Raw genomic sequence first — 26,227 nt, 5'->3', positions numbered from 1 at the left:
TTTGGGGAAGGAGCAAGGAAAGAAGATTCTTGGATCAGGTTAGAATTTCTGCTTGTTAAAAGATAGCTCCATTGAGCAGTCTGTCAGGGAGAATTTAATGGTCATACAAATTCTCGTCATCCAAATGGATGACGCAAACTCAATGTAGTGGCGAGACATTTACTACAGAAGATCTTTTTGTAGCTTTAGGAAGCAAAATGCTAACTCTCTGTTTTTCCTTTTAGGCATTCTCCATCATAAATATCCTATTCAGAACTAAATCAAAATCTTCACTCTCTGGATCTCCTAAAGGTACAGGAAACTTACTTAAAACATTACAGTTTCTTACCTTTTATTTGCATCATATTAAAGAAACCACAAGTTGTGGTAAAACATGATTATCCACAGGAAGTGTCTGTTGTTTGTTTGATCCTCTGGCTTCTATCTGCAACGCCTTTGAGAATTATAACACAAAAAAGCCCCAAGAGAACTCTTATCTGAAAATGCCACATTCTTTTTTTATATAGGAAGATTTTAATTTATTTTTGTCTGAGTGGACTGAGACTACCTTCATATCTTTGTGTATTTCTTTCCTTGCCTTTTGGCTACCTTAGCGACTTCTGAACTTTGCATTTTAATGTATTCAAAATTTCTGGGAATATTCCAGGCATTGATGCAGCAAAAGAAAATAAAAATCTAAAAACTGGAGTGGGGAACAGTGCTCTGTCATCTGAAAATCCATCTCTCTAAGTTTATTGCTGTCCATAGATCATTGAATTGTTTGATGGCAGCCATTACCATCATGAGGATAATATTCTAGCGCAACACTGTCTCAATAAAATTTAAAATATTAATGCCTGAGTTAGTGAAAAGTAAGTGTGGAAGGGTAGGAAAGGAGCAACTTACGTGATTAGCTGCTGGCTAAGATGGTATGAGTAAAACATTTGTTCATTCACCTATCTTTCAATGTTTGTGAATGGTTTTAAGTTCTAGCAATGCCTCGAGTGTTGTATAGGGGTCAGTTATTTGCACTAGTATTTGTCTTGAAGAGTTTGAAGTAGCTGACCCCTGATTACGTGGAAAAATAACCTGAAATACTGGCATCCCTTTGCTTCTCTATCCACTGAAAAATGGCCTTTGTAAGTTGTTAGGTTCAGCTTTCTGGGTTATGGTGCTTTTTCTTGGATAGTTAGGATTTTGTAAACCTGTTATAGGGTAGAGGGCATATTACTCTGCAAAAGCACCGTAAACCCTTTTATAATCCCCAAATAACCTATAATTAAATGTGCAGTGATGGACAGTGAGTTCTTATACCCTAGTGAAATACTTCACACAAATCAACTACAGTATCATAAACTTCACAGGTAGCTGAAAAAATACAAAGCAAGTTCCAGTTTGTTTTGTCAGACTGTTCTTTGAAGTTGCTTGTCAAAGTATGAGGTAAATGTTTTCAAAAAGAAAACATAATATATATTTGTATATATAAACTTATAAGGTATAATCTTGTAAGTTACTACCTAGTGTCTAAAATAGTTAGAAATTTGTAAAGTGGTGTTTCACCGATTTACAAGAAGTTTTTAATGGCTACTTTGCTTTGGTTCTGCCTGAATTCAATCTAATGAACTCTAAAATAGTTCTGAATTGGTGATAACTTACAGGATGTAGATTCAACTTTTGATCTGAATATAAAAACATGTGAGATTGGTGTATTGGTGAAGGAGAGAGAAACATGATGATGGCATAGCAATGTATGTAGAATTGATGTAGCAATTTATGTAGAAACAAGCATTATATTAATTTAGGTTAAAAATGATACGTTAGTTGCAAAAGTTTTATTTTCATTGCAATTCAGTTCTCTCCCTGATAATAAATTTCTATTCAGCTGTGGTGAAAGAGTGGCATGGCCAGGTACTCAGCTACTTGAATGTCTTGGGGATAAGTTGTGAACAGCAGTGTGTTCTACAGGTTTCAGATTTCTATTTCAAGTAAAGATGTAGCTTACTGATTCCTTAAAATTTCTTCTGGGTTAGGCATTGCAGCTTTTCCTTCCTTCACCTTTAGAAACAGTTACGGAAAGGAGCACTGACATGATCCTGTTGAGTACATCTTTTCTTTCTTGCCAAATTAATGGCTTTAGAGGCCAGGTATTTGTATGGTAATTTTGGTCATCAAATTGTGACTACATTTGTAATTGCAAAACATTTTGCAAAGACGAGCGGGTAGTATTGTTACCATTTTACAGATGCATAAAGGGAGCTGTGCTTAAACTCTCAATGCTTGGTTTCTGGTGAGGTTGGAAGTCTTTTGGATTCCCAGAAGGTACATGAGGGCTGAACTCTTCCAGTTTGTTGAAAGGTTGGGGAAGGGTGTGTGGTGTGTGGTGAATTCCAGCGAGGTGTGCTTCAAACACCTTCCGAGGTCCTTACTAGTCCCTTCAGATGTGACTGAGCAGCCAGACTGCCAAAAAAGTTGGGCAATTGGTCTCTATGCTGAGAATAAGCAGGTTATGAGCTATGGACATGGTTTTTTTTGTCTGGTTGTCAAATATGCACAGCTGAAGTCTATTCGAAATTGGATCGGTTTCCAAAACCTTATTGTTTCAAGCACTAGGATGTGACCTCCAGTCTCCACAGATTTTTGTGAATAATGGCTGAATTGTCTGTCCTGCGTATTATTGTAACCAGAGGTGTTTGAAGAAAAGCTTTTTCAGGCTGAACACTGATGGCTATAACTCTTGATGGAGAGTGAGCTGGGTAGACAGCAGTCTGAGGTGTACTGCTGTGAGGCTCTGTAGTACTCTGCCGTAAATATAGAAAGTGACCTAATAATATCCTTGTCAGGGACTTCCTTCTTGGGGAAAAAAAATTACTAGGAATTGGTATACTGTTTTTCTCTGCATTGTATGACTAGAAAACCACTTTAATGTATGTGTTTCGGAGCTGAAATTCCATGTTCCCTGAAACCAGGTGATGGCAAATAAATGAAGGATAGTGCCTTGCTTTAAAAGCAAAAAGTAAAACTTGTAGGGAGAGTTTTATGAAAAGAATCTCTGACTTCCTTTCCAGCATAATCTGAAAGATACTGACTTCAAAATAAAAATTTTTGGTGTCATCTTCTCAAAATGTGTGGATTAGAAACTGTTTAACTTCAATTACTTTGAAGGGCATTGCACTTCAGCAAGAAAGGAGAATTAGCTTTTTTTTATTGCACTGCAAGACTTTATACCAGGCAATTATTATTGTTGTATTATGTTTGAAAATTTTCAGTGTTTCTAGTGATGCCTCTTGGGAATGAACCTTAGTGATTATAAAGTTATTACCCCGGAGTCTTATTCTACATACTTTTCATCTTTGTCTTACAACTTCTTGGAGTTCCTTTAGATAGAATACCGTTTTCACAGTTACAATGCACCCAAAGTATAACTTCTGCAAATTTAGTAGTCAAATAGAGGATGTGTTTTGAGTATAATCTACATATAGGTCTTCTGAACTAATTTTGCTCTCTAGTAAAAAAACAAAATTATCCAACCGGTAGTATAAGCCTGATATGTTTATGTTGTTTTTTCAAAGTAAAAATATTCCAGATGGTAGATTTGTTTGTATTTCTTGGTTGTTTCCCAGTAGCTTCTTTCCTGTTATTAAAAATAAGTAAGTCTTTGTATCCATAAATGAATTAACCTAGCTCCTCCTCTTAGGTTTGCTTTGTCAGTAACTAGCTAAAAACTTTACTCTGACTCATTGCTGCTCCTCTTACATTTGGAAGTCCATTCACAGGTTCAGAATTTGAAGCTTACAGAGCAGTAGTGGAGTTGTGTTGCTACTAATAGCTCCCTGGTAGTATTTGGAGCAGTGATTTCCCTTCTCCTTTTCATTTATAAACTATGAAAGAATAAACCTTTGTTCGCTGCCCTAATAAAATCTGTAGGTGACCAGTGTGTGTGAGCATATGTGTGCCTTTGTGTGTTAAAATGTATTTACTTGGCTGGAAAGTTTATTTTTAATAAATAAATGGATATGTGGATCGTAAGCGGATATGGGCATTTGAGCTCTGGCAGCAATGATAGCCTTCAAACGGGCAACCTGTTAGTGTATATTTAGGTTTAACGGTCTAAGCATGAAGATAATGTTGCATCCATGCGTAAGAGAAATCTAATACTAATTTGTCGGTGGAGGAAAGACCTATCGCAATACCTCACATTGACTGGTGCAAGTTCATCGCTTGGAGGTGTTTTTCTTAAATGAACGTAGATGCGTATGAGCACTTCCAACACTTGTTTACAGGGTTGCAAGGCCAAATAACTCTAAATTCATGCTTGAACTGTGACTGAGACACGTTCTGACTTAAATAGAAGTAACCTTCAAAACGCACATAGCTTACAGAGTTTATGAACAAGACACCTTTGTTTTTCTCGGTCATAGCTACTTCGGCATTTTCTGCAGGACACCAGTTATGTTCCCCTCATAAATGGCTAGACATTCTTCTGGGTGATCCTGGGGGGAAAAAATACATGATTATAATAAAGGATGCATGCTCTAAATAGTTGTTTTGTAAAGACTGCATTTATTGCTTGCCCTTCCAAGTTAAAAACTTTAACTTCAAATGGTAGAATGCATGAAATGTCATCTGTTCAGGAAATTTGCTCTTTGTTTAGTATATAAGCAATGGCTATCAGTTTCAGTAACTGGATTTGCTTTGTAAGTTGATACAGTGATGGGGAAAGCAGATGGATAGTTATCTTAAATGAACGAGCATAAATAAAGCTTCTATACTAGTTCTCTTTTATAAATGAAGGAACTGTGAAACCAAAGTGATAGGGCATATAGATTGAAATAACGCTGTTAAAATTTGATGCATAAGTGACTTGTTGCATACAAAATGGAAGCAGTGGATGCTTGATTGAACACTTTTTCCCCTTTTCCCCTTTTTACTGATGGAGGAGTAGTTTCAACAGATTGTTAGTTATAGAATGCTAAATATTTCGTATAATTTTTTTTCATCTTTACATTTTAGGTCAGCAATTTGGCTTCATCACACTGACTTTGCCTGCATTCAAAGCTGTTTACCTACAGTAATTTGCTCTGGTTGGAAGTGAACATGTCTCAAGTTCAAATTCAGAATCCTTCTGCTGCCCTTGCAGGGACCCAAATATTGAATAAAAACCCATCTCTTTCACAGCCTTTGAGTATTCCTTCTACTACTAGTTCTTTGCCCTCTGAAAATGCAGGTAGACCTATCCAAAACTCTGCTTTGCCCTCTGCATCAGTTACATCCACAAATGCAGCTGCAGGTAAGATTGAGTGTCTGTTAATGTGTATATATTTTTAGTGTTTATAGTTTGGCATGATACATTCTTCATGTCTTGCACCTACAAATACTTTAAAAGTAATATTTATCAAATTAGAGTAGCTTGTAATGCTTTCTCCATATCGAGTGAAACCTGAGACAGATAGAAACATACTTTTCCACAAAGTTCCAATAACTAGTTGAAACATTTGTAATAGTAAAGAATATTTAAAATTGTATAACATTGAATTTTTAAAACGCTGATATCCATCTTTTCCGCAAGTAGCTTGTTTTAAATATAAAAAATGTGGTGTTTGAAATAGTTTGTTTAGATCTATTATCTTTAGTTCTTTTATGTCCAGTTTAATGATAAATATATTGTGCTAATAAAATATAATAGAGCGAATAAAAGACTATAAATAAAAAATAGATAATAGAGAAAAACAGGAGAAGGAAAAATAAATTAGCTGGCGCTTTGAAAATATTCAAAGCAGGTGATCATAATGAATACTTAGCAGATTTGCTTCTTGAAATGTACTACATAAGATGCAAGCTAAATGCAGGAGTCCCCTACCTTCATACTTTTGGCTTGCATTAAAACATTAAATTTAATGATGCTGTTTTTTAGGCATGCACATTGCTTGGAAATCCCAAAGTTCAGTAGTGTTGCTAGTTCGGCTAATGAGCAGAGCTGTCTATCCCAGCAAATCTCTTCTGAGAAGTGGTGTATTGCAGACAACTAAATGCTAAGCCAATGATATTATTTTTTTTAATTAAGAATTGTAGTAGAGTTCATAGCTACCTGTTCATTTATCTGATTTTATGTAATCTTTCAGCTCCTTCAAACATGGCAAACCCCAAAGAGAAAACCCCAATGTGTCTTGTGAATGAGTTAGCCCGTTTCAACAAGATTCAGCCTGAGTATAAGCTTTTGAGTGAGCAAGGTCCAGCTCATTCTAAGGTAAATATTCATATAAGTTTCTCATTGCTGTTTTTCATGCTCTTTCACTTTCATAAGTGTAAAGGCAAAGTATATGCTTTTGGTGCAAGACAATACAGAATAATAGAGAGGAATGGGAAACTCACCAAAGTACCGAGGATAGGGAAACATGAAGCTGTTACATCTGTACTAAAAAGTTAGTTTCCTGAAGTACATAAAGGTTGAACTTACCTGTTACCTAAAACTACTTGCTTTTTTTGAAGAGCTATTTATGTTAGCACCACTATGAGATGCTTGGCTTTCACTTTCATTTAATAAAGCAAGGTTTGTCCCTTGCACTTGTTGATAAATTTTTTTGTATTAAATATGGTTGGTCTTTAAACAATCGTATGATGTTAAGCTTTTGTTCTATATTTTGCCTGTTCTGCAAATTTTCTATGTTCTTCCTGTGGTGCATTTTAATATTTTGAGATTAAGCCCACCAGTTCTAAAAGATGAAAATACTTTCTTAGTCCAAATTATCCCATGAGATGCAGGAAGATTTATGGCAATTATCTTTCTTTAGGAGCAATGCTACATAAGGAATTGTAGTGCTTTTGTGTCTATGTAGTTGGCAAGTTGACAAATCTATATTTGTTCATATGCCCGGAATAAGTTCTACTACTTTTAAGAGTTGTTCTCTCTTGTGCACATCATAACCGAATGTTGCTTTGCTGTTGCTCCGTTTTAGCTGTAAATAAAATGAATCTTTCTATCCTAATTGCCCAGTATTTGCAAAACAAGAATCTTGGTATATGTTCTTTAATACCTGAAGTACAGTGTGATTGAACAGCACTGAACATTCATCTGTTCTGGAACAGTTACTTTAGCGAAAGAATCTTTCGTTCTTCACAGTGGGAATACAAGAATGCCTAGGGCAGAGCAGCGTGTGGGGTGCATGCCATATCAAGGCATATCTTTCACAATGTGTCAAAATCTCCATAATATACAACTCCTCTGGTGTTCTGTTAGTATGCAGAGAGAGAGTTTTTCAGGAGTACAGCAATTATACAAGCAGTTTGTGTTACTTCAAAGAACACTGAAGAAGGGAGTTTTAGCATTATTGAACTTTTTAATCCTCAGTGAAGATCTCTATTGTATGAGAACCGAGGAAGGAAAATCAGCCTGGGATCTGTCTGTTTAATCTGACATCGTCTCCTTAAGGTGTTTCCTGGAATAGTGTTTGTAATATGTTAGATTAATTGCCTTGGAACTGAATAATATTTAGAACTAAAATCTTTTGTTCAAAATATGTGTAATGGCAGCCGCAATGTGCAAAGGAGGCAAGGTTTGCATTTACAAAAAGTATTGGAATAACATTCAGAGCATCTGTTTATTTGTGTTTTCATTCTGATTGAAATTAAACTTCATTTAATTACCAGGGAGACCTTGGCTTGCTGTTGTCTGATTAATTTGTGAAAATTTAGGGCAATATATACCCTTCCTTATCCCACATACTTAAGAAGTGCCACAGAACTTTGCTCAATAATCAAATAGGCTTGTGCTCACCTGTGGGCATGTAGGAGCTTTTACGGTGCCATGTGAAGTTACCTTTCTTTAAACTGCTGAAAAAATATAATTAAAAAGTCCGCACAGTATTAAAGCAAGAATTGAGTTATGTGGAATAAAGAAGTCTGAATTTCAAGGCTGCTGTTCAGACTAATGTTGGCAGATCAGTTATCCATGTAGCTGTCACCTCTATACACATTGTGTCTTTTGTTTTTTAACCTCTATGATCTCATGCAGTATGCAGGATAGTCGCTAGCTACAATTATTGTGAAATTCTTGGTTCAGTAATCAGGGAAATCCTATCCAAGGCCAATGTGTTGAAAATCTGGAGATGACGTGGTAGTTGAGGAAAGCTTTGATTACCATATTCTCAACTTTTGCATCACTAAAAGAGTCATTTTTTTGTGTAAGAGGGTCTAATAAATGCTGCTGAAGCAGCTCGTAATAAAATTAATGTTTTTTTATTTTTGAGGTGTTTACAGTGCAACTGACTCTTGGGGACCAACACTGGGAAGCTGAAGGAACTAGTATTAAAAAAGCTCAACATGCGGCAGCCGCCAAAGCTTTGGAAGGGACAAAGTTCCCTAAGCCTATGGCTCGTCCATCTCGTAGTGAAGGCAAGAATCCAGGTATATGCCACAACACACACATTAAAAAAAAATATATATAGAATACACCTTTCTGGTCATGGTATGTATTTTAAAGTTGCATAAGGATGCAAAAAAACAGTGATTCTGCATATGTAACAATAGCAATTGTCAGGTTTTGTGGGAACATCATCTTGATTTAATCTTTGATTGTTGTAGGTTATATGGTAAAATTTAATTAAACAAACAAACAAAAACCAAACCAAAAAAACAAACCCCCAAACCCAAAACTGTTAAATTTGTCTTGAGGGATTGGATCACAACTTCGGAATTTGCATCATTTCTACTTCTTTAAAGAGAAATAGATTTGTATAAAAGCATTTAAGGTATAGTTCGCTATGTTTAGGGAACTTCTACTAAGATAGCTTTTAAGAAATGCTTAAAATGTAAAATTAAGTATGAACTAGCTTCACATCTCAGCTGCATGTGTGATTGTTTTGCATTTACTCTTAGTCCCTTGAATTCAAGGCTATCAGGATAGCATTAGTATGTTTGGCAAAGGTTAAAACTTACCTTTTTTTTGCCAGTTGTATTCTGACATCGCCTAAATTCTTTCTTTAGAAATGCTTTGTACAGTCAACGGTGAAAATATTAGAAGCTAGCAATTACTTATTTTGTCTGTGAATCTGTTTCATAATTTCATTTTCTTTTGACAATTGCTTTATAACAAAACACTGCTGTACTGGACTACACACTGATTTTTGAGTCCGTGAGGCCTGTGATTGAAAAAATACCGTTTACGTGACAGGGAGTCAATTCTTCATCTGTATGATACCTGCATTGAGAGAAATGTTTATAGCCCTCAGTAGCAGTATACCTTCCTTTTGCAAGGACCAGTTGCAATTTGAAAGCGAAGAGTAATAAAAACCCTTCCTTAGGTCATTGAGTACAAAGAGAAGCATTTGATCATTCATTCTCAGTAAACAACAGACACGGAAGGTATGTAGCATGTCTGTTAAGATGATTTAAAAGCATTTTTTGGGGAAGAGAAATTTCTGTTCTGTGGACCACATTGTTAGATATGCTGTAAAAATAAATAGGTAGCTTCACAAGTTTAAAGCAAAATGGAAAAAAAAAAAAAGCAGCCAGCAAATTCACTTTTTTGTAACAGAATTTGTCAGAACTGTACTAGGCTAATAATTTAATATGCATCATATTAATTAATATTAATTAATAAAATATTTATTTTCTTTGTGTTCGTTAGCATTGCTTTTCGGAATTCATTCATTTAAGATACTGCATATGGCAAAACTTGAGCTCATTTTTCCCCTGCTTTGGGATGACGTAAGAGTTTAGATTGTTTTAGTTCCTTGTGACAGTTGGACAACCCTCTTTATATTCCTTTTTATTTAGACAGTGTAACCCCCACAGTGGAGTTAAATGCACTTTGCATGAAGTTGGGAAAGAAACCTATGTACAAACCTATCGATCCTTATACAGGGATGAGATCCACTTACAACTATACTATGAGAGGTGGTACTTATCCTCCACGGTATGTATTGTTTAATTTTTTGGTCTTGCACTCTCGTATCTTTGAACTTCCACTCTCATCATCATGATGCTATCTTCTGAAAATTAGATAAAAATACAGTGTCCCTTAAAGGGATATTCAGCTTGAAGTGTAACCAGCTATAAGGCAAAAGGTTTTGATAAGTGCACCTCATCAATACCTGTAATTTTTCTTATTTAAGAGTTTTTTTTCTTTGTGGGGGAGGGGAAGGGAAGGCAAAAGGGGACTGAACCAAATCATGAAGTGTTTTTGAGGGCATTTGGATATATCCAGCTTCACGAAGTGAATAACTAAATATTTCCTTCATTTCCTTACTGTGTAAAAGCGAAAGTGAAGAAAAGTTTGATGCTTTTTCTAAAGCTATTTAAATTAAAGCTTCATTTTGAAGAATTTTATATGGGCGTAAGAATTAAGAATTCAATACTTACTGGACTGCTAAGTCTATAAAAGCATAGTTTTGTTCTCGTTCTGTGTTCTAGTTGGTTAGAAATGTTCATATTGTAAAACAAGAGATGTTGATACTCTCTTTCAAAGGTCTCTCCCTAAAATCTTTTAGACTTTAAATCAAAAATTGGCTTTGTAATAGCCGCTCGGCACCAGCACTTCAGTGCTGGGTCGTGGTTACTGATGTCCAAGAGATTGATCCAGGTATGATTTCTGTTTCTACTTACTTTGTTGGCCAAACTATTTGCTTATTTAAATCTCTCTCTTTGCAGGTACTTTTACCCATTTCCCGTTGGACCCTTACTTTATCAAGTTGAGCTTTCAATTGGAGGGCAGCAGTTTCATGGGAAAGGAAGAACAAGACAAGCTGCTAAGCATGATGCAGCTGCTAAAGCACTGAAAGTTCTGCAGAATGAGCCCTTGCCTGAGAAACCAGAGGTGGGAATTAATCTTAGTGTTGTAAGCATAAATTGCTAAGATAAACTGAGATATTGTTGTAGATTTTTTCCTTATTGAGAGGAAGATGACAGTTGTGGAATTTAATTCTGTGTAGTAGTGTTGGCCTGCTTGTGTCAATAGAAACACTTGGATTTAAAACCATAAATTTCTGTGGAACTAGAGTTTTCCCAAATGAAGTTATTAATTCTTTTGCTGTCATATTTTTCCACAGCAATGCTATAGACCTCTGTCAGATATGATCACTGGAAGCATAGATAGGAACTAATATCTTAACAGGTACAGATCATATACAAACTTCTGAAGAAGCATGTAAATGGTGTGCTTGCATTCCAGTATGGGAAACATAGAAATCAGATGTGGGTTTGCTTCCTGGGCAAAATTCCTACATTATTTTGGAAAGAACCATGAAGTTGTAGAAGAGGAGGAAGTTCATGGAAGTAGTAAACTCATACACACATTTTGATATGAATATAAGAAGAAAATTGTTATCCCTCTGTGTATTTATGGCTGTCCAGCACTTTCCATTCCAAGACCCTGTTACTGGTTTTTTTCATGCTTATTTGTTAAGTTGCTTTAGACAGAAGGTCTCATTGTGTGCACACGAGTTAGTTACAGCTTCTGAGGCTGGTTGACTGCATGCACCCTCTCTGTATGTGTTGGCTGACTGCTTTGGCCGAAGACTTAATACAAAGAGTGTATTTAGTCTTTCCTTTATATGGGCTTATTATACCTGTGTGAGTTATGAGGGCTTGATGTTAGAACTAAGAGCAAGAGATCTATTGATGTACTCCGTGCTGCCATGTTAAATGTTACATGTTAAAACTTCCAGATGTATTTGTGGGAGAGAGCATTGCCCAGATAATTAGGCAAAAACACTGGATCTGACGGTTCAGTGAAGAGGCTTAGTTGGCACTGATGGTAGTGGTTCAGGTAACAGAAAGTTCTCCTGGAGGAATGTAAATTATTGAATGATGGAGGCTACTAAGAGTCAAGGGATTACAAATGCTATTGGGGAGAAGAGAGCGATGGTGGGAAGCTGAAAGAGTAGAGATGAGTTCTGCACTGAAATCTAGAACTGGTGATAGGCAGAGCATGGTCAGGGACAAACTAGAGGTGTTCACACAGGAGAGGTCAAGCCTGAGGGGGATGTTACCCTTCAGTGCAGGGGAACCCCAGATTCCTCAGTGCTCTCGTTCTGTGTCAGTGATGCATAATATCCTCTTCTTCGCACTCACCCTCGTAAAAGATGACCTGTTGTCATCAGCCATTTTTCCACCTCGGGTAGCAAAGTTCTATGTACTGGACCCAAGGAGTCCAACTTTGCAGAAAATAACAGGATCGCATAAAACTGAATTCTTTTCACTTTTTTAGAAATGTTTCTGTACAAGTGACTTTCTGAATATTTGTAGAGTTGTGTTTGAAGTTGAGTAATGTGAGGTCTTCAGAACAAACACTACAATTGTCTTTACGTGAGCACATATCCTTTTTTATAGGATGCTTCATTCAGTGTAAGGGATATAAATCGAGAGGTAAAGGAAGTAAACCTACAGAGCCTGTCCTTTTTTTTTTTTTAAGGACATGATAAGGCAAATACTACTGTGAATGATGCGAGAGATTGCAAGAAGGGAATAAAACAGTTGCAAGCTTGCTGGGAGGTGAATGCTGTCTTGACCCTGCTATACATGTGCTGGGCAAGTCATTTAAACTTTCATGGGAAACAAGCATTTGTCATTTTATTTTTCTATTTGTTTGACTCGTCTACAAAATGAACAGTAAGAAATGCAGCTATACTTAAGGAGAGCAATCCTTTCAACAGAGACTACTCTTATGATAAGTACTTGGATAAACAGGATATTAATTTAAAGTTTGGTACTTAAATGCTAAGTTCATTAATATTTGTGACTTTGAAATATTGCAGTTTTAGGAATGAGGGAATTGCTGTTTTTGTAACAGCGTTATGCACTAGACAAGATGAAGATAAAATAAAGAAGATTCTACCATTAAGTGAGGCAAGGTCCTTAAAGGATATGGTAGTGTAAGATCATAAGAGATGCGATTATAATGCGTGTCTGTACAATGGAGGCAAATTTAGATTTCACGAGCAGACAGAATCCCAATACTTCCTACCTGTCATTTGATGCTGCCAGTAATTTTCCTGTTAAATGTAGTTAGTTTGGTGTATCCCATTTGTGTGTGTGTGTATAAACAGAATATGCTTAAGGTTGAACTCCTTGTATTTTCGCGGAAGAGGGTACTTTTGTAATTTTTTAAAATTTTATTTTACAAATTTTCGTATTGACGGGATTTTACGTATGTATTTTTAAATTAGAAAATATTCATTGCTTCAGAAGAAATCATTTAATGAAATGATTAGACTTTAAGGATAAGAATGTCCGTTTCCCACACCTTCTCAGACTGCACATCTAGAAACAAGCGTCAGGAAAAAAAATTGATAATGTTAGCTCTCAACTGGACAAAGCCCTGCCTGAACAACCCAATTTAATTTTAAAGCCTGCTCTGCTTTGAGTGGGAGGCTGTAGTAGAAGACCTCCAAAGGACCCTTCCAACCTAAACTAGTCTGACCGGACTTAAGACACTGACAAAGTTGCAGTATGGGGTTACTTTGCATATTCAAAGACAGGCATGATGAAGCATTGATGTAAAGCTTAGAAAACATAGAAAGCTATGCTTTCTGGCACAATTCTTAGACAGAAATTCTAACTTTTGCCTGAGAATGTTAAAATCAGAATTGCTTCTATGTTTTTTGCCAACTTACTTGGTAAATATCAGCTGCTCTTTATACCTTTAACATGGAAGAAAATAGTCAGACTGATAGCTATGTTGAAATCAATGTAGCTCTAATCAGCAACTCCACTGGTTTTCATAATTTGCTTATAAGCAGTCTCTGAGGAAGTGCATGTTGAAAAAGTTCCTAGAAAAGGGCGAATCCCTCTTAAATTAATTACTTTTGCAATTTGCTTGGGAGTTTTTTAATCTGTCACTTTTATTTCCTTTTATGACTTTTTTTCACTTGTTAGAGAAGGATTTGAACAATTTGATGGGAGCTAAGAGTGGTAAACGCTTATATTCGTGGTCTCATTCTGATTTAGAGGCATAGATTCCATAGAGGAATGGAAACTGCTTTAAAAGCAGACTTTATAAATCATCTGCCTTGAAGTATGCACAGAAAGAGGAAGAGGGAGAGCATGTGTGTATGATTATTTTTTATTTATAAAATAAACTGATCCAGAACTCAAGTAGAGGTGGTATAATTGGTAAAATAGCTATGGTCTGCTAATTGTTATTTTGCTATTAATTTACTCTTTTTAGATAAAGGTATTGAAGAAAAGTACTTGTGTTTTACACCATATGAACAGACTTGGAGTATGTCAAGAATATACACTGTAATATAGCAAATAGTTCCATGCTATTTATTTGAAAGGATATTAAATGGGAAAAATCTAATCCAATAAAGAAAAGTCCTGGTCACCTTTGCAAGGAAGAATGTCGGAATTTGAAAAACTAGAATATATCTGAAATTACAAGGCCAGGAAAAATATTTGTAATAAAAGTGATTGTGCTAATGTTTTGATAGTAAGGGTAATGACAGATCATTCCTAGAGATGCTGGTAGTAAACTTGCTGTAACACCTAGACTGTAATAAAATAAGACCTTAGTAGTTCAAATATTTTTTCTGGGTATATGATGCTATTGCTTTTGAACTTACCAATTGCATTTGAAATAGGTTTTAGAATATGATGATCAAGACTTTTGACTCCTGTATTCAATCTTGGTTTTGCCAATTTTTACCTGCGTTGTGCCTTCTGCTGAGGTATAGTATGGTTCCTCTAGTGTAGGTGTTGCCTCTACGTTTCTCATGCAGTCTAATGCACAGTGCATCTACCTTGCCCCTATGGGAGTGGTGCCATCGTGTGGTTTCAGTTTTTGCAAACCTGAAGATTGCTCTGTGTACACTTCCACGTAGAGGTTGGAGACTGGACGTAGTAGTGGGATCAGAAATATATCAGATGTTACTGTAACAGGATGTTGGCCTAGATGTGTTCTTCTGAAATGTTTGCAACTTGAACCTGAAATACAAGGCCAACCCATAAGAACAGTGTGAAATCTGATGGGACAGTGGGAGGAATGAAAACCACAGATTAATTTTACTAATATTTTTTTCTGAGAAGGGAAGAGGCTGTTTTAAGTGGTGGAAAAAAATTTCCTTCACGTTTTAATCTAACTTGTTAGTAACAGACATTGGGGATGCTTGCTGCCATCAAAACTAGTTTTAATCGACGAGAGCTCTCTAGCATATTTCTGCTGCCCCAATAAAATATTTAAATCATTTTTGTTACCTGGTTGCATAACTAGTATTGTGGTGTAGCATGATATAATTGGTGAAATTGTTGCTGTTCGTCTTTATCATAATCTTTCCAATATCAGTGCTGGACACTTAGTCTTAAAAATCTCTCTGTTGCTGTTACCATGCCTCTTAGTTCATGTTGATCCCAACATCAGTGAGGACATTTTTGGAATCACAATCAAAATTTTACCTGGAGATACATAGAAGTGCCTGTAGGTAAGCTTCACCTGGCACTGCTGTCCCCCTAGCAGGTGTAAGTTCTGAGAGATGTACACCATTCAATTTAAGGCAAGTTCCTGATAGTATGTTCTTCAGATGAGGAAAAAAATCTGTAGATGAAGCACTTGCAAAGGAGCATGTTAAAAGAGAGGACTATGCCAGGGTCTAAGTAGCCGTCCTTTATTCACATTGGTCCCATTCTCAGAATCTTTATTTTTCCTGCCCTTTCTCTTACCTGATACTGTCTTAGTGCTTTTGGTACAAATGTCCAATCAGTGTATGAAAATTGTATTTCATAAAGGTACTTCCATTTGGGAATCAGCTCATTTAACACTTCAGTTTGTTTTTCTATAAATAGATTTTTAAACCTATTGGCCCTTATTCCACTTGTTCTTTCCTGTAACGAGCACATGAAAATATGAAGGTTTGCTAGCTTTTACACATACACCTTAAATGGGCTTCTTAAGTTTCAGTTCTGTAGTATGTGTGCTGCATTTCTACACATTCACGTAAAATGGCAGTAAAGGTTAGACTACTATAAATTTTGAGAGTTCAGTAAACTGGTTGGATGGATAAAATTCAATTTAATAGGATCTTTATTTTAAATAGAGTATGCTTCTTTTAGGTTAACGGAAAAGAACCAGATGATGAAAATCTCAATAAATCTGAAATAAGCCAAGTTTTTGAGATTGCACTTAAAAGGAACTTGCCTGTGAATTTTGAGGTATGTTTATTTTACAAGCTCTAGATCTGTCTTTATTAGAATATTAAGGGTACACATTAAGTTGAGTCTCTTCTAGATAACCCAAACAACTGACTTTTAACATGTCTTGTTAGTTGTGAATACACTTTTACCTGTGACAGTCACCCTGATTGTCTCTGAGTTTATCTGGTAAAGTGAAGAAAAAAGAAAAATCCACCTGTTCACAAATTCATGCACTAAAATCATTACATGAGTGAACAGCTACGCTGTGGTTGTCTGTGCAATCTTTTTTTCCAAGCTTTTTGAAAAATCAGTATTATAGTGACGAAACAAAACACAACCCCTCATTAATGGTTAGAACATTGAAGTGCAGAGTTGAGGCAAGAGTATAGCTCACTCTGAAAGACATTTATGGAAGTATTTGCTTAATTAAGCACTGATGTGGACTACCCGCGAGTTGCAGAATCTGACAAATAGGTTTCTTTTCTTGCCATGAGGTGACCTCATGTGCATCTTGCTTTCCTTTCCCTTTGGCCTGGCTGCTTGCTGCCTCTTTGCCCCTCCTTGATCATTTTAGTTATCTTAAATCAATAGCTTCCATAGGAGCATCTCTGTTTCACTAAAATGTTAATTTATCATGCTGCTTTCGTGAGCTGGCAGAGTAACATTTAAGTCAACTATCTGAATTATTAGAGTAAGAAAATGCAATTGTGTGTAACTAAATTGCTTCTAAAACTGCTCTGTGAAACTTTACATGAAGCTTTCAATTATTGCAGATTAGCTTGAGCATCACTGGTAAAAATATACTGTCACAGAAAGCCAGTTGTGGGTGGAAGTTCTTAATTCATTCTTATTTTTTGACTTTATGGATATTTTTGAAGTATGATATGTTATGAATGGAGTTAAAAGACTAAATCTGTAGTAGGCAGCTATCTCTTAGATGTCTCCAGAATTCTTGATTTCTCAACTAAAATGTTAGATCCTAAAGAATTGCTTTCTCTGTAATGTTCTATTACTGTAACATGATGTATTTAATGAGGTGATGTTAGCTGTGTGGAAGTACACACTGATGAAATAGAACAGTCATATTTTAGTATCGAAAGAGTCGATCAGTAAATTAAATATGACGCGTTAATGGCTTAGTGTAAATACTGTTTACTGCTTGCTGCATCTGATCTTTTTAAAGTGTATGTTTATTTGGGTGGGGTTATGTTATTAGAGTGGGTATGATTTACATCTCTACTTTCTGGATTGTATGAGAATCAAATCTCTTTATCCATAGTTCTTGAGAAGTTTGCTATAAACAATCTGCCCTACCATTTTTAATAAGTGTTTATCACGCTTTCACTCAGTTTTTCCCTCTGAAACAGGTGACCAAGGAAAGTGGTCCTCCCCATATGAAGAGCTTTGTAACCAAGGTGTCAGTTGGAGAATTCATGGGTGAAGGTGAAGGAAAGAGTAAGAAGATTTCAAAGAAAAATGCTGCAATAGCAGTCCTAGAAGAACTGAAGAAATTGCCACCCCTTCCTACTGTTGAGAAAATGAAGCCACGAATCAAAAAGAAAACAAAATCAATAGTGAAGGTAAGAGAAAAACAGATTGGAATCTGACTGTTACAAGTAATCATCAGATGAGAGCTCTTTCTGACTTAATTATAAACACCCTTCAACTGTTCAACGTTTATCAGTAGTCTGGCACTACAAAGGAAATGATATTTTGCTCCCACTCTCAATGGGGTTCTGACACCACTTTTACAACAGTTATCAGTAAATTCAGGATGAAAGAGAAACATTACAAAAGAATGAGTGGCACATAAAAATAAAGCTCTGACTCTCAAGCCTTAGACTTTACAGCTTTGGGTTTAGCATGATTTTGCTTCTGCAAATTCTCCTGCAAGCCTATTCCTCCTAGTATAGCAGGATTAGAACTTGTAAAACTATTACGAGTGGTAGGTTATATGTGGTAAGATGTGACAGCAGAGCCAAATAGATTGAGCGTTTCTCTTTGGCTGTGACAGTGTTTCATTAAGCAACTTTTATTTCAAGTGTTTTTCAATTCTAGAGATGAATTAATTCAGTGGCACGCTGCATTTTGTCTATTAAAAGAAATACTCACAAATTTTGGCTTATTTCCTAAACATTCTTCTACATAGCTGCAAACAAGTCCAGAATATGGTCAAGGAATGAATCCCATTAGCAGACTTGCCCAGATACAGCAGGCCAAGAAAGAGAAGGAACCAGAGTACATGCTCATCACAGAACGTGGTCTTCCAAGGCGCAGGGAGTTTGTTATGCAGGTTTGTATGTTAATTTGAGAAATCTAGTTGCATAGCTGTGATGTCTTTTTTTTTTTTTTTTTTTTGGTTTATGGTAATCTGGTTGTCATGATGATATACAAAGTTAATGGGATTACGGCCAAATTTCCATGAAATCTATTGAGACAATATCTAGTGGGCTACATTCAAGGAAGATAAAGGTTCAAGAAAAGTGATCTGAATCAGGCTTAAAAAAAAAAATTGCATAGGTCACCGGAAGTCTATGTTGTAACTGTATAATGTTTTAATTAACAGGAATATTAACATTCTGTTAAGAGATACTGAGCGGCTTATGTTTTGTAATGTAGGGTTTATTAACACAAATCTGGGTATCCTTCATTTCCCCGTTCCCTGAGTGTGTGTTGCTTTAGACTGCAGCACTTTCTGTACTCTGCATTGCAAATCCCAATAGCATAGTAGTATGTTTCATACTGAGTATCTACTAGCTTCTAATAATTAAGTGTATTCTCCAGACCTTTCTCCTGTCCTGGCCAAGACAGGAAAGTTAGTTGCTTTCTTTCCATTACACTAGTAAATCTGCTAAACCTGTAATTTCAGCTTGGAAAATTTATATCTGCTGAGATACCAGTTTTGAGCATTTAGGCTGTTGCCAAGGTGAGATGGTCAAATACAGTTCTTTGTGTGACTTCTGTTGGGGTTTTTTGTGCTTGGAGGCCAATGATCATTGATAATAAATGACAACTTGGTTAGAATAATGATCACTTTAACTATTTTGTGATTCATGGCATGCTCGAGAGACAGATCGCTGATAAGTGAATCCTTACACTACTGTTTAAGAATTGATTTGTTTTTTCATCCTCTTTTGTCCAGGTGAAAGTTGGCGTACACACAGCTGAAGGAATGGGCACGAACAAAAAAGTTGCTAAACGCAATGCAGCTGAAAATATGTTGGAACTTTTAGGTTTCAAAGTCCCTCAACCTCAACCTCCAAAGCCAGCACTAAAGACAGAAGAGAAGGTAAGAGTCTTTAAGAATCAACCGTTGCTTAATACTACAGTGAAAGTTGAGTTGAAACAATAGCAGCTTTGCAAGGCAGTAACAGTATAGTAGTTCATGCTTTCTGTCCTAGCCAGGAAGCAGTTGTATTGAGGTGGCTGTTCTCTAAAAATAGTGCATTTTGGATACATTAAGGGTTAAATTTTGCAAGTAAATCAAAGTCTCATCAGAAGGCCAAATGAATTTATTTCATTTTTATAGAATGGCTCAGAATCTGTGATAATTGACATATAGGTCTTAGAAACTTGCAGACATGTTGGTTATAGGACTTCATGGTAACAATAGTTTTACACAGCCTTATCACCAACTGCAGTCGAAAGTTTGTTACAAGTCTTTTTCTTTGGTGGGTCCCTTAGCAGGGAAAGAGCCCTGGTGTTTTCTGGAAAGCCCTTTTCTTTCTGGAAAGAAATTCTCCTGGTGATTCAGCAGATGTTACCAGGGAGTTAAAATAGCAAGTCTGGTTTTAGTTTTCTCCTTTTCATGTGTATGTTCATTTGTGCCCAATATGTTGTCCTCAGCAATACCAATAGCTAATGTTATTTTAACTGGCTTTACTATGGTATCTAGTTCTCAATATCTGTGTTCTTAATATAACTTCACTGGTGTGTAGACAGTTTCAGCCATTCAGTGAAAAAGAATCACTAAACTTGTCTCTTATTGGTAGCTCTAATAATTGATGTATTTGAAAAATAAATTGCTCAGTAAAATTTTGACTAGTCAGATGACCTACATCTCGGAAACTTTAAAACTTGGGGGGAAGGGGGGGAGTTTTAAAGGCATATTGTGTGTTTGGCTTTTTTCCTTTTATTTTTAAGACACCAGTGAAGAAACCAGGTGATGGAAGAAAAGTAACCTTCTTTGAGCCGGGCTCTGAAGAGACTTCAACTAGTAAGTAACCTTACTGAAAGAAGCATGGCCATGTTGGCAAGTGTGTGTGTGTATGTGAGGTACATTTCTCAGCCCCTTCAGTAGTGTCATTTAACACACTACTGAGCAGAGGTGCGCAACTGCTGGCTTGCAAACTAAATCTACCCTTTGGGAAGGTTTTGTTCAAATCCCAAAGAGCTTCTTCCTCCCAGGTCATACAGTATTCAGCTAGCTTGGCCATCTGCTTGGGGAAGGGAGTAGATGGCTGAGCCAAAAGCACCCGTGTGCTAATGGGTCAGTCAAACAGTTAGTGGAGGTGTAGCTGCTGCTACCTGCAGTGTCTGGGCTTCTTACCTCCATCTGAGGGATCTTGGGACAGGCTTTAATCTGTGTTTAGGGCTTTCTAGGACAAGAATGAATGTTGGTTCTGATCCAGGGACCAGGCTCCTTCAACCAACAGAAGGAGTGAAGTGGGGGCAATTTCTGTGGGGGAAAAGGTAAGGGGAGGAGGAGACATCAGCCTCTGGCTCAGCAAAACATTTCTCTGGTATAGGGTCCAAATGAGGATGGGAGCAGATTCTCTGGGAAAAGGGTTGGGGTTTCCGCCACCTAGGAATAGCCGCCTAGATTTGGAAGAATGGTTGCAGGTTGTAAGACTGCCCCAGAAAGGCCACTCTAAGCATGAGGCAGAGTAGCAGTGGGAGGGTGATGAAAAATTTGTCGAAGCAGAGTTATCTGTGGTGTTTGGCGATATCACCTTACCGATCTTGAGGGAATAACTGCAGTATGGTCAATACTGTTCCTGGGATGAAGATGAGACAGGGTGTCAGTACTAACTGAAATTGGTCTTCTGAAAGCAGAGTTGGAGATGGAAGGAATGGCCTTGCAGTACAGAACAACCTCCTCATCTGTGCTTGGTCTCTAATGACAGCAAGGAACTGTGCCTGCATTTATTTCAGACAGCTGATGGTTACAGTGGTCAGATCCACAGATCACTGGCTGGAACAAAAAAAGAACTGACTAAACCTGGCCACCAAGTATACAGGCATTGGCTTTCTCTAATGTAAACTGTTGGGAGGAGTCATTATGGAAAGTTTGTCTATCACAACATATTTCTGTTCTGGATAGTATGTTTCAGGTGCTTTATATGCTTAATTTTGTTGTTGAAATTGTAAATAGTTGGGATTGACTTGGACTTTAGTAACGTTTCACTGCATCCATATGATCTTAGGTAAACTTCCTGACTTCTTACTCAAACTTTGCCATCACTGCTTTCTTCCATCTGCAAACTTTGGCTTTCATCCATAGACTTGAAACAGCTCAGTCCTGCTGAACTCTATTTGTTTATTCTGCCATAATACTGACTCCTCTGTTTATTTCAGTGGCACAGTCTTCCCCAGCTTACTTGAGCACACCTCTGTAATTTACCTCTGCGGTTCTGTGTATGCGAGTTCCCCATAAAAAGCTGTTCTTATCCCTCTTAAATCTAACTTATGCCATAATGTCAATAAATTGCTATCAATTGTGGTTGGATATTTGCTGTAAATAGTCATTCTTGCTTCTTCATACTATGCTAACATCACATTTAACCTCACCTACCTGTTTACTTTTTCACAATATACATTTTAAACTTTGTGGACTATCTGTCGCTGTCTTCACAATATCTAACAGTAGCTCTGGCCATTATTGCTCCTATAGTTTCAGAATTTTTTTATTTAATCATTTAAACTAAAAGATGTATCTAGAATGTGGTTGCAGCTGTGTGAGGTGTCTGTAAGCTTGACTAACCTCCCAGAGGTAAAGGAGCTCCTTTTGGCAGAAATAAGTGTTGCACTGAATCAGTTATTCAATAAGCAAACTCTGTCCTGATGCTGAATCTCTGACCCACCAAAGGTGAATCAAGCTCACTAAGTTTACTAGTGTTTCAAAAGTAATTTGAAACAACTTATTTTTTCAAAAGTGGCTTTTGATGCCTGTATAATGCCTTCATGTGCCTGCAGAAGGCCTCATAGAAATAACTAGCATCTAGTATGTACCTCTCTCTTCTCAGGTAGTAAAGAAGATGACTTTAGGATGCCTTATCTCAGCCATCAGCAGCTTCCTGCTGGAATTCTTCCCATGGTCCCTGAGGTTGCACAAGCTGTAGGAGCCAATCAAGGACACCACACCAAAGAGTTCAATAGGGCAGCCCCAAACCCTGCCAAGGCTACAGTAACAGCAATGATTGCTAGAGAGCTATTGTATGGTGGTACTTCTCCTACTGCTGAGACCATATTAAAGAATAACAACTCATCAGGCCACGTACCCCATGGACCACTTACTAGGCCCTCTGAGCAGCTGGACTACCTTTCCAACGTTCAAGGAATCCAGGTAAATGTTCAGCTTTGCAAGATTTCTTCCAAAGCTATCCAAACTGGTCCAACCTGTTGTTTGTTCTAAAGCTTTTTAGTTCTGCTGGTGACTGATGTATTCTGAGGCTGCTTGTTAAGCTGAAATTAATGTAAATGTTTTATTTTACCTATGAAATGTACTGAAATTTACAGCTTTTTAAATTTAGTTTTCAAATGTGCATTTCTCTACTGCATCTTCAGTCTTAATTCAGTGCTACTCTGACGTCTTGGAAGAACAAAATTGAAAGTGGCATTTTTTGAAAAGTGTCATAATGTAGGAACATAGTCTGAACTTGAAGTTGGCTGATTTGAATTCAGGTTTTTTGAATAATCTTTCATTCGTTAACATTTGCTTTAAGCTGTACATTTCTTGTGTTTGGTCCCTTTAATCAGAATTGCATGTAAGTTCCTATATTAACATGTTAAAGGAGCTCAGTGGATTAAAAAGTATAATAGGGAAAATTTTAAATGCAGATAGCTGTGATCAGAATAAAGGTTCCAGCAACAACCATTATTAAGTAGCCACTTTTGTTCAAAAGGCTTGTAAAGCTCTTACGGTTACTAAAAAAAAATTCCAAGTGAGGTCATACTTCAAAATAAATGGTTCTACTGGCTGACTGATTAAAAGTAAGGTTCAGCTTCATATATGATCAAATCATCTATAGCAACTGTGATAGATTTCCTGTACTTGGTTAACTGAAAAGAACTAAATCCTCCTCTTTTCTTCAGGTTGAATATAAAGACTTTCCAAAAAATAACAAGAACGAGTTTGTATCTCTTATAAACTGTTCCTCTCAGCCACCACTGATCAGCCATGGAATTGGAAAGGACGTAGAATCTTGCCACGATATGGTATGAATATTGCTGAAATGCTTTCTCTTCAGTGAACTAAGAGATGCAGCAGATAGACCAAGGTTTCATATTACTGCTGGAGAGCAATGAATTAAATGCTGTAGAATTCCCTGGCTAATTTTTGTCTCATATTTCACAGGTTGCTGGAATAATTGATTAATAATATCAGAATCTAATCTAAATAACCTTTAAAATGCTTAATATATGCTCACAATTGGGTCTACAAGAAACACATTTGCTTTATCTTGCTGTTATTTGCATGAGCACATATTAAAGAAAATGTATGAAAAGGAACATTTAAAACCTAAGAGCATATCGGCTTATTTTCTGTAACAGACTGGGCTGATATTTCATTGGGAACTGTAATACTTGGGTTCATGTTACCAGACTTTCTGCTGGAACGGAATCCAAAATGGAAGAAATACAATTCACCATTAGATAGCAGGAGACACTCTAAATCTGTTAAGTTCCCTTTATAAGTAAGATCTTTCATTAACAGTAGCTGAAATACTTCATTGTGAAAGAATGAGTCTTCTAGCCTGTAAACTGCAAGGGACTTTGTCTATAAAAGACATTACATATTGTTAGCAATATGTACACAGTCTGCTACAATTTGAAAAGAGTTTGTTGTTTTGGTATCCAGTGGTGACTTGAGTACTGACTGCAGACTAAAGTAATGGTATGCCATATGTAAATACCCTTAGGAAAACCTGATTTTACTCATTTTTATAGTAAAAGCTAATGGCTATAATTTGATACAAATTTCTTTGATTTTGTCACTGAATTTTGACATTTTCATACCCATTGTTACATGCTGCTGTAAAGAGCTCCTGTAAGACTAAGCACACAAATTGGTGTGACAGGGAAAAGGACAGCCAGTTTGGAGCTTGGATACTGCAGCTGGGCCCACATGAGAACCTTCCTCTGTTCAGATACTCGGCTTTCACTAATGCATGTGCCATAACGAATCAGGGATATTCCGAAAAGGTGCACCTGAAACTGATCTGAATAAAGTTGAAAAAAATTTCCAGTTCTCAAAGGAGGCGACTTACTTTTGCATTCACCATGCCACATTGACCCTTTTAAACAGTCACACGTGCCCCGTCTGTGTTGTATTTTTGATTCTTGTGTAACTTGATTTCTTTTTCTCCAAAGGACTATTTGGTTCTGTGTATTTTAATGTCCTTTGTCTTAAGCTCCGTACAGTTTGAGCCATTACTAATTTAGTGTCTTTTTCCTTGATATTAATAGTGCTGATGAATTAATTTTCCCCCATTGCTAAAACAAATGCAATGTGAATCCCCTATCCACAGCACCATTCCATTGTTTCATGTAGCAAGATGAAATTCTACACCATTGCATTTTTTTACACCATTATTACGCATCTTAAAAAATACATTGCAGTTATTAGAAACTTAGAAAATTTCTAAATTAAGTGAGTCCCAGTCCTGCTTTCACTAAATTAATGACATGGACTCGGGTTGAATTGCTGAACGCTCTCTGTTTTCTTCAGGCTGCATTGAATATTTTAAAGTTGCTGTCTGAGTTGGACCAACAAACCACAGAGATGCCAAGAACAGGAAATGGACCAATGTCTGTGTGAGTGTGACCCATTGACTTTCCCTTGCGTTAATGGAAACCTCTAACCCTATGATGCTCTATAAACAAATAAGTTGTGAGGGGCTTTTTCTTTACCAGCAAAGTTAAAATGCCAAGGGCTGTTTCCTTCTTCAGAAGGATAAGAGGGTAGGTTTTATGTTCAAGCTTGTAATTTTTGTATCTCGAATGCAAATTACTAAGCAGGCAAGTGGATAAAATGTAATGGCTGTGATACAGAGCAATCTGACTGCGATCCCTCTGCTTAAACTATTTGTTTACATATATTTGTAAAGAGTGACTTTTCAGTGTGTTTAAGTGTTAACAGCTGCTCCACTCTTTCTAGAAATCTTCTATATGTAAAATGTAAACAATGTATAGGTTTCATAGCTTGCTTTCAGCAGAAGCATGGAGCGGTTGCAAATTACTCCCTTTGACAGGGCGGGGGGCCAAAGTTTAGCTTTTAGATAATAAGCTGTCAAAATGGTGCAATAACAAAGTGCTAATTGATTAAAAATGGAGGTCAGTTATATGGAAACAAATTGTTTTATGCACCTCAGTTCTGTTATGCACCTCAAATTCTTTGTATCCGATTCAGAAGCATCTTATTCCTGGAAATGGTGTTTTATCTCCTAAGTAACAGGTGTTTTCTCATTTGTAGATGTGTGAAACAAGAAATGGAAAGTGACCCTCTTCTCAAACCGGCTAACTCAAACACTTTGGGACAAACACTGGACAGCACTGCCTAAAAAAGGCTTTTGACTGGACACAAACCTGAAAGCACCAGAGAAAATCAAATGCTTCCTATTAATGTAACCTAACTGTTTTAGAGTGCTACAGTCTTTACAACCTACTGTAGTGTCTAAATCATAACTGTTGCTTTTTCTTCAAAGTGATAAATTTTTAGTTTCATTATGTTGTTTTGATTGAAATGACACTATAAATTTTTCATTTAAAAGTTTCTTAATTGTATCTAGAACAATAGCACAGTTTAGAAACTTTGTCTTCTGAGACTGACATGTTATCTGTGAACTAACTTGGGAAGATCATATCCATGTATGTGGTTATTTTGTTTTTATTGAAATAGCAAAGT

General features: G+C 36.7%; 1 protein-coding gene across 9 annotated transcripts; it reads left to right on the top strand.

Moving 5' to 3' along the window:
• Window positions 1-5,073: 5,073 nt before the first annotated feature.
• Window positions 5,074-25,883, top strand: STAU1 (staufen double-stranded RNA binding protein 1; the record flags this gene model as incomplete). Of its 9 annotated transcripts, none has more annotated exons than XM_082007275.1 (15): window positions 5,074-5,266; window positions 6,099-6,223; window positions 8,223-8,379; window positions 9,751-9,889; window positions 10,624-10,789; window positions 16,021-16,119; window positions 17,469-17,681; window positions 18,251-18,394; window positions 19,244-19,390; window positions 20,245-20,321; window positions 22,351-22,666; window positions 23,416-23,538; window positions 25,052-25,137; window positions 25,237-25,284; window positions 25,796-25,883. In XM_082007275.1, 15 exons carry the CDS (start codon window positions 5,074-5,076, stop codon window positions 25,881-25,883), a joined length of 2,121 nt encoding a protein of 706 aa, XP_081863401.1. The 9 variants fall into 9 exon arrangements, with proteins under 9 accessions (XP_081863401.1, XP_081863400.1, XP_081863404.1 ...); XM_082007274.1 differs by having other exon boundaries at window positions 17,451-17,681; XM_082007278.1 differs by lacking the exon at window positions 16,021-16,119.
• Between the last annotated feature and the right edge of the window lie 344 nt (window positions 25,884-26,227).

Source organism: Phaethon aethereus, assembly GCF_964289735.1.
Source record: "Phaethon aethereus genome assembly, chromosome: 16".
Classification (NCBI taxonomy): domain Eukaryota; kingdom Metazoa; phylum Chordata; class Aves; order Phaethontiformes; family Phaethontidae; genus Phaethon; species Phaethon aethereus.
Note: the sequence above shows the minus strand (reverse complement) of the source record. Positions and strands in the feature narration are given on the sequence as shown.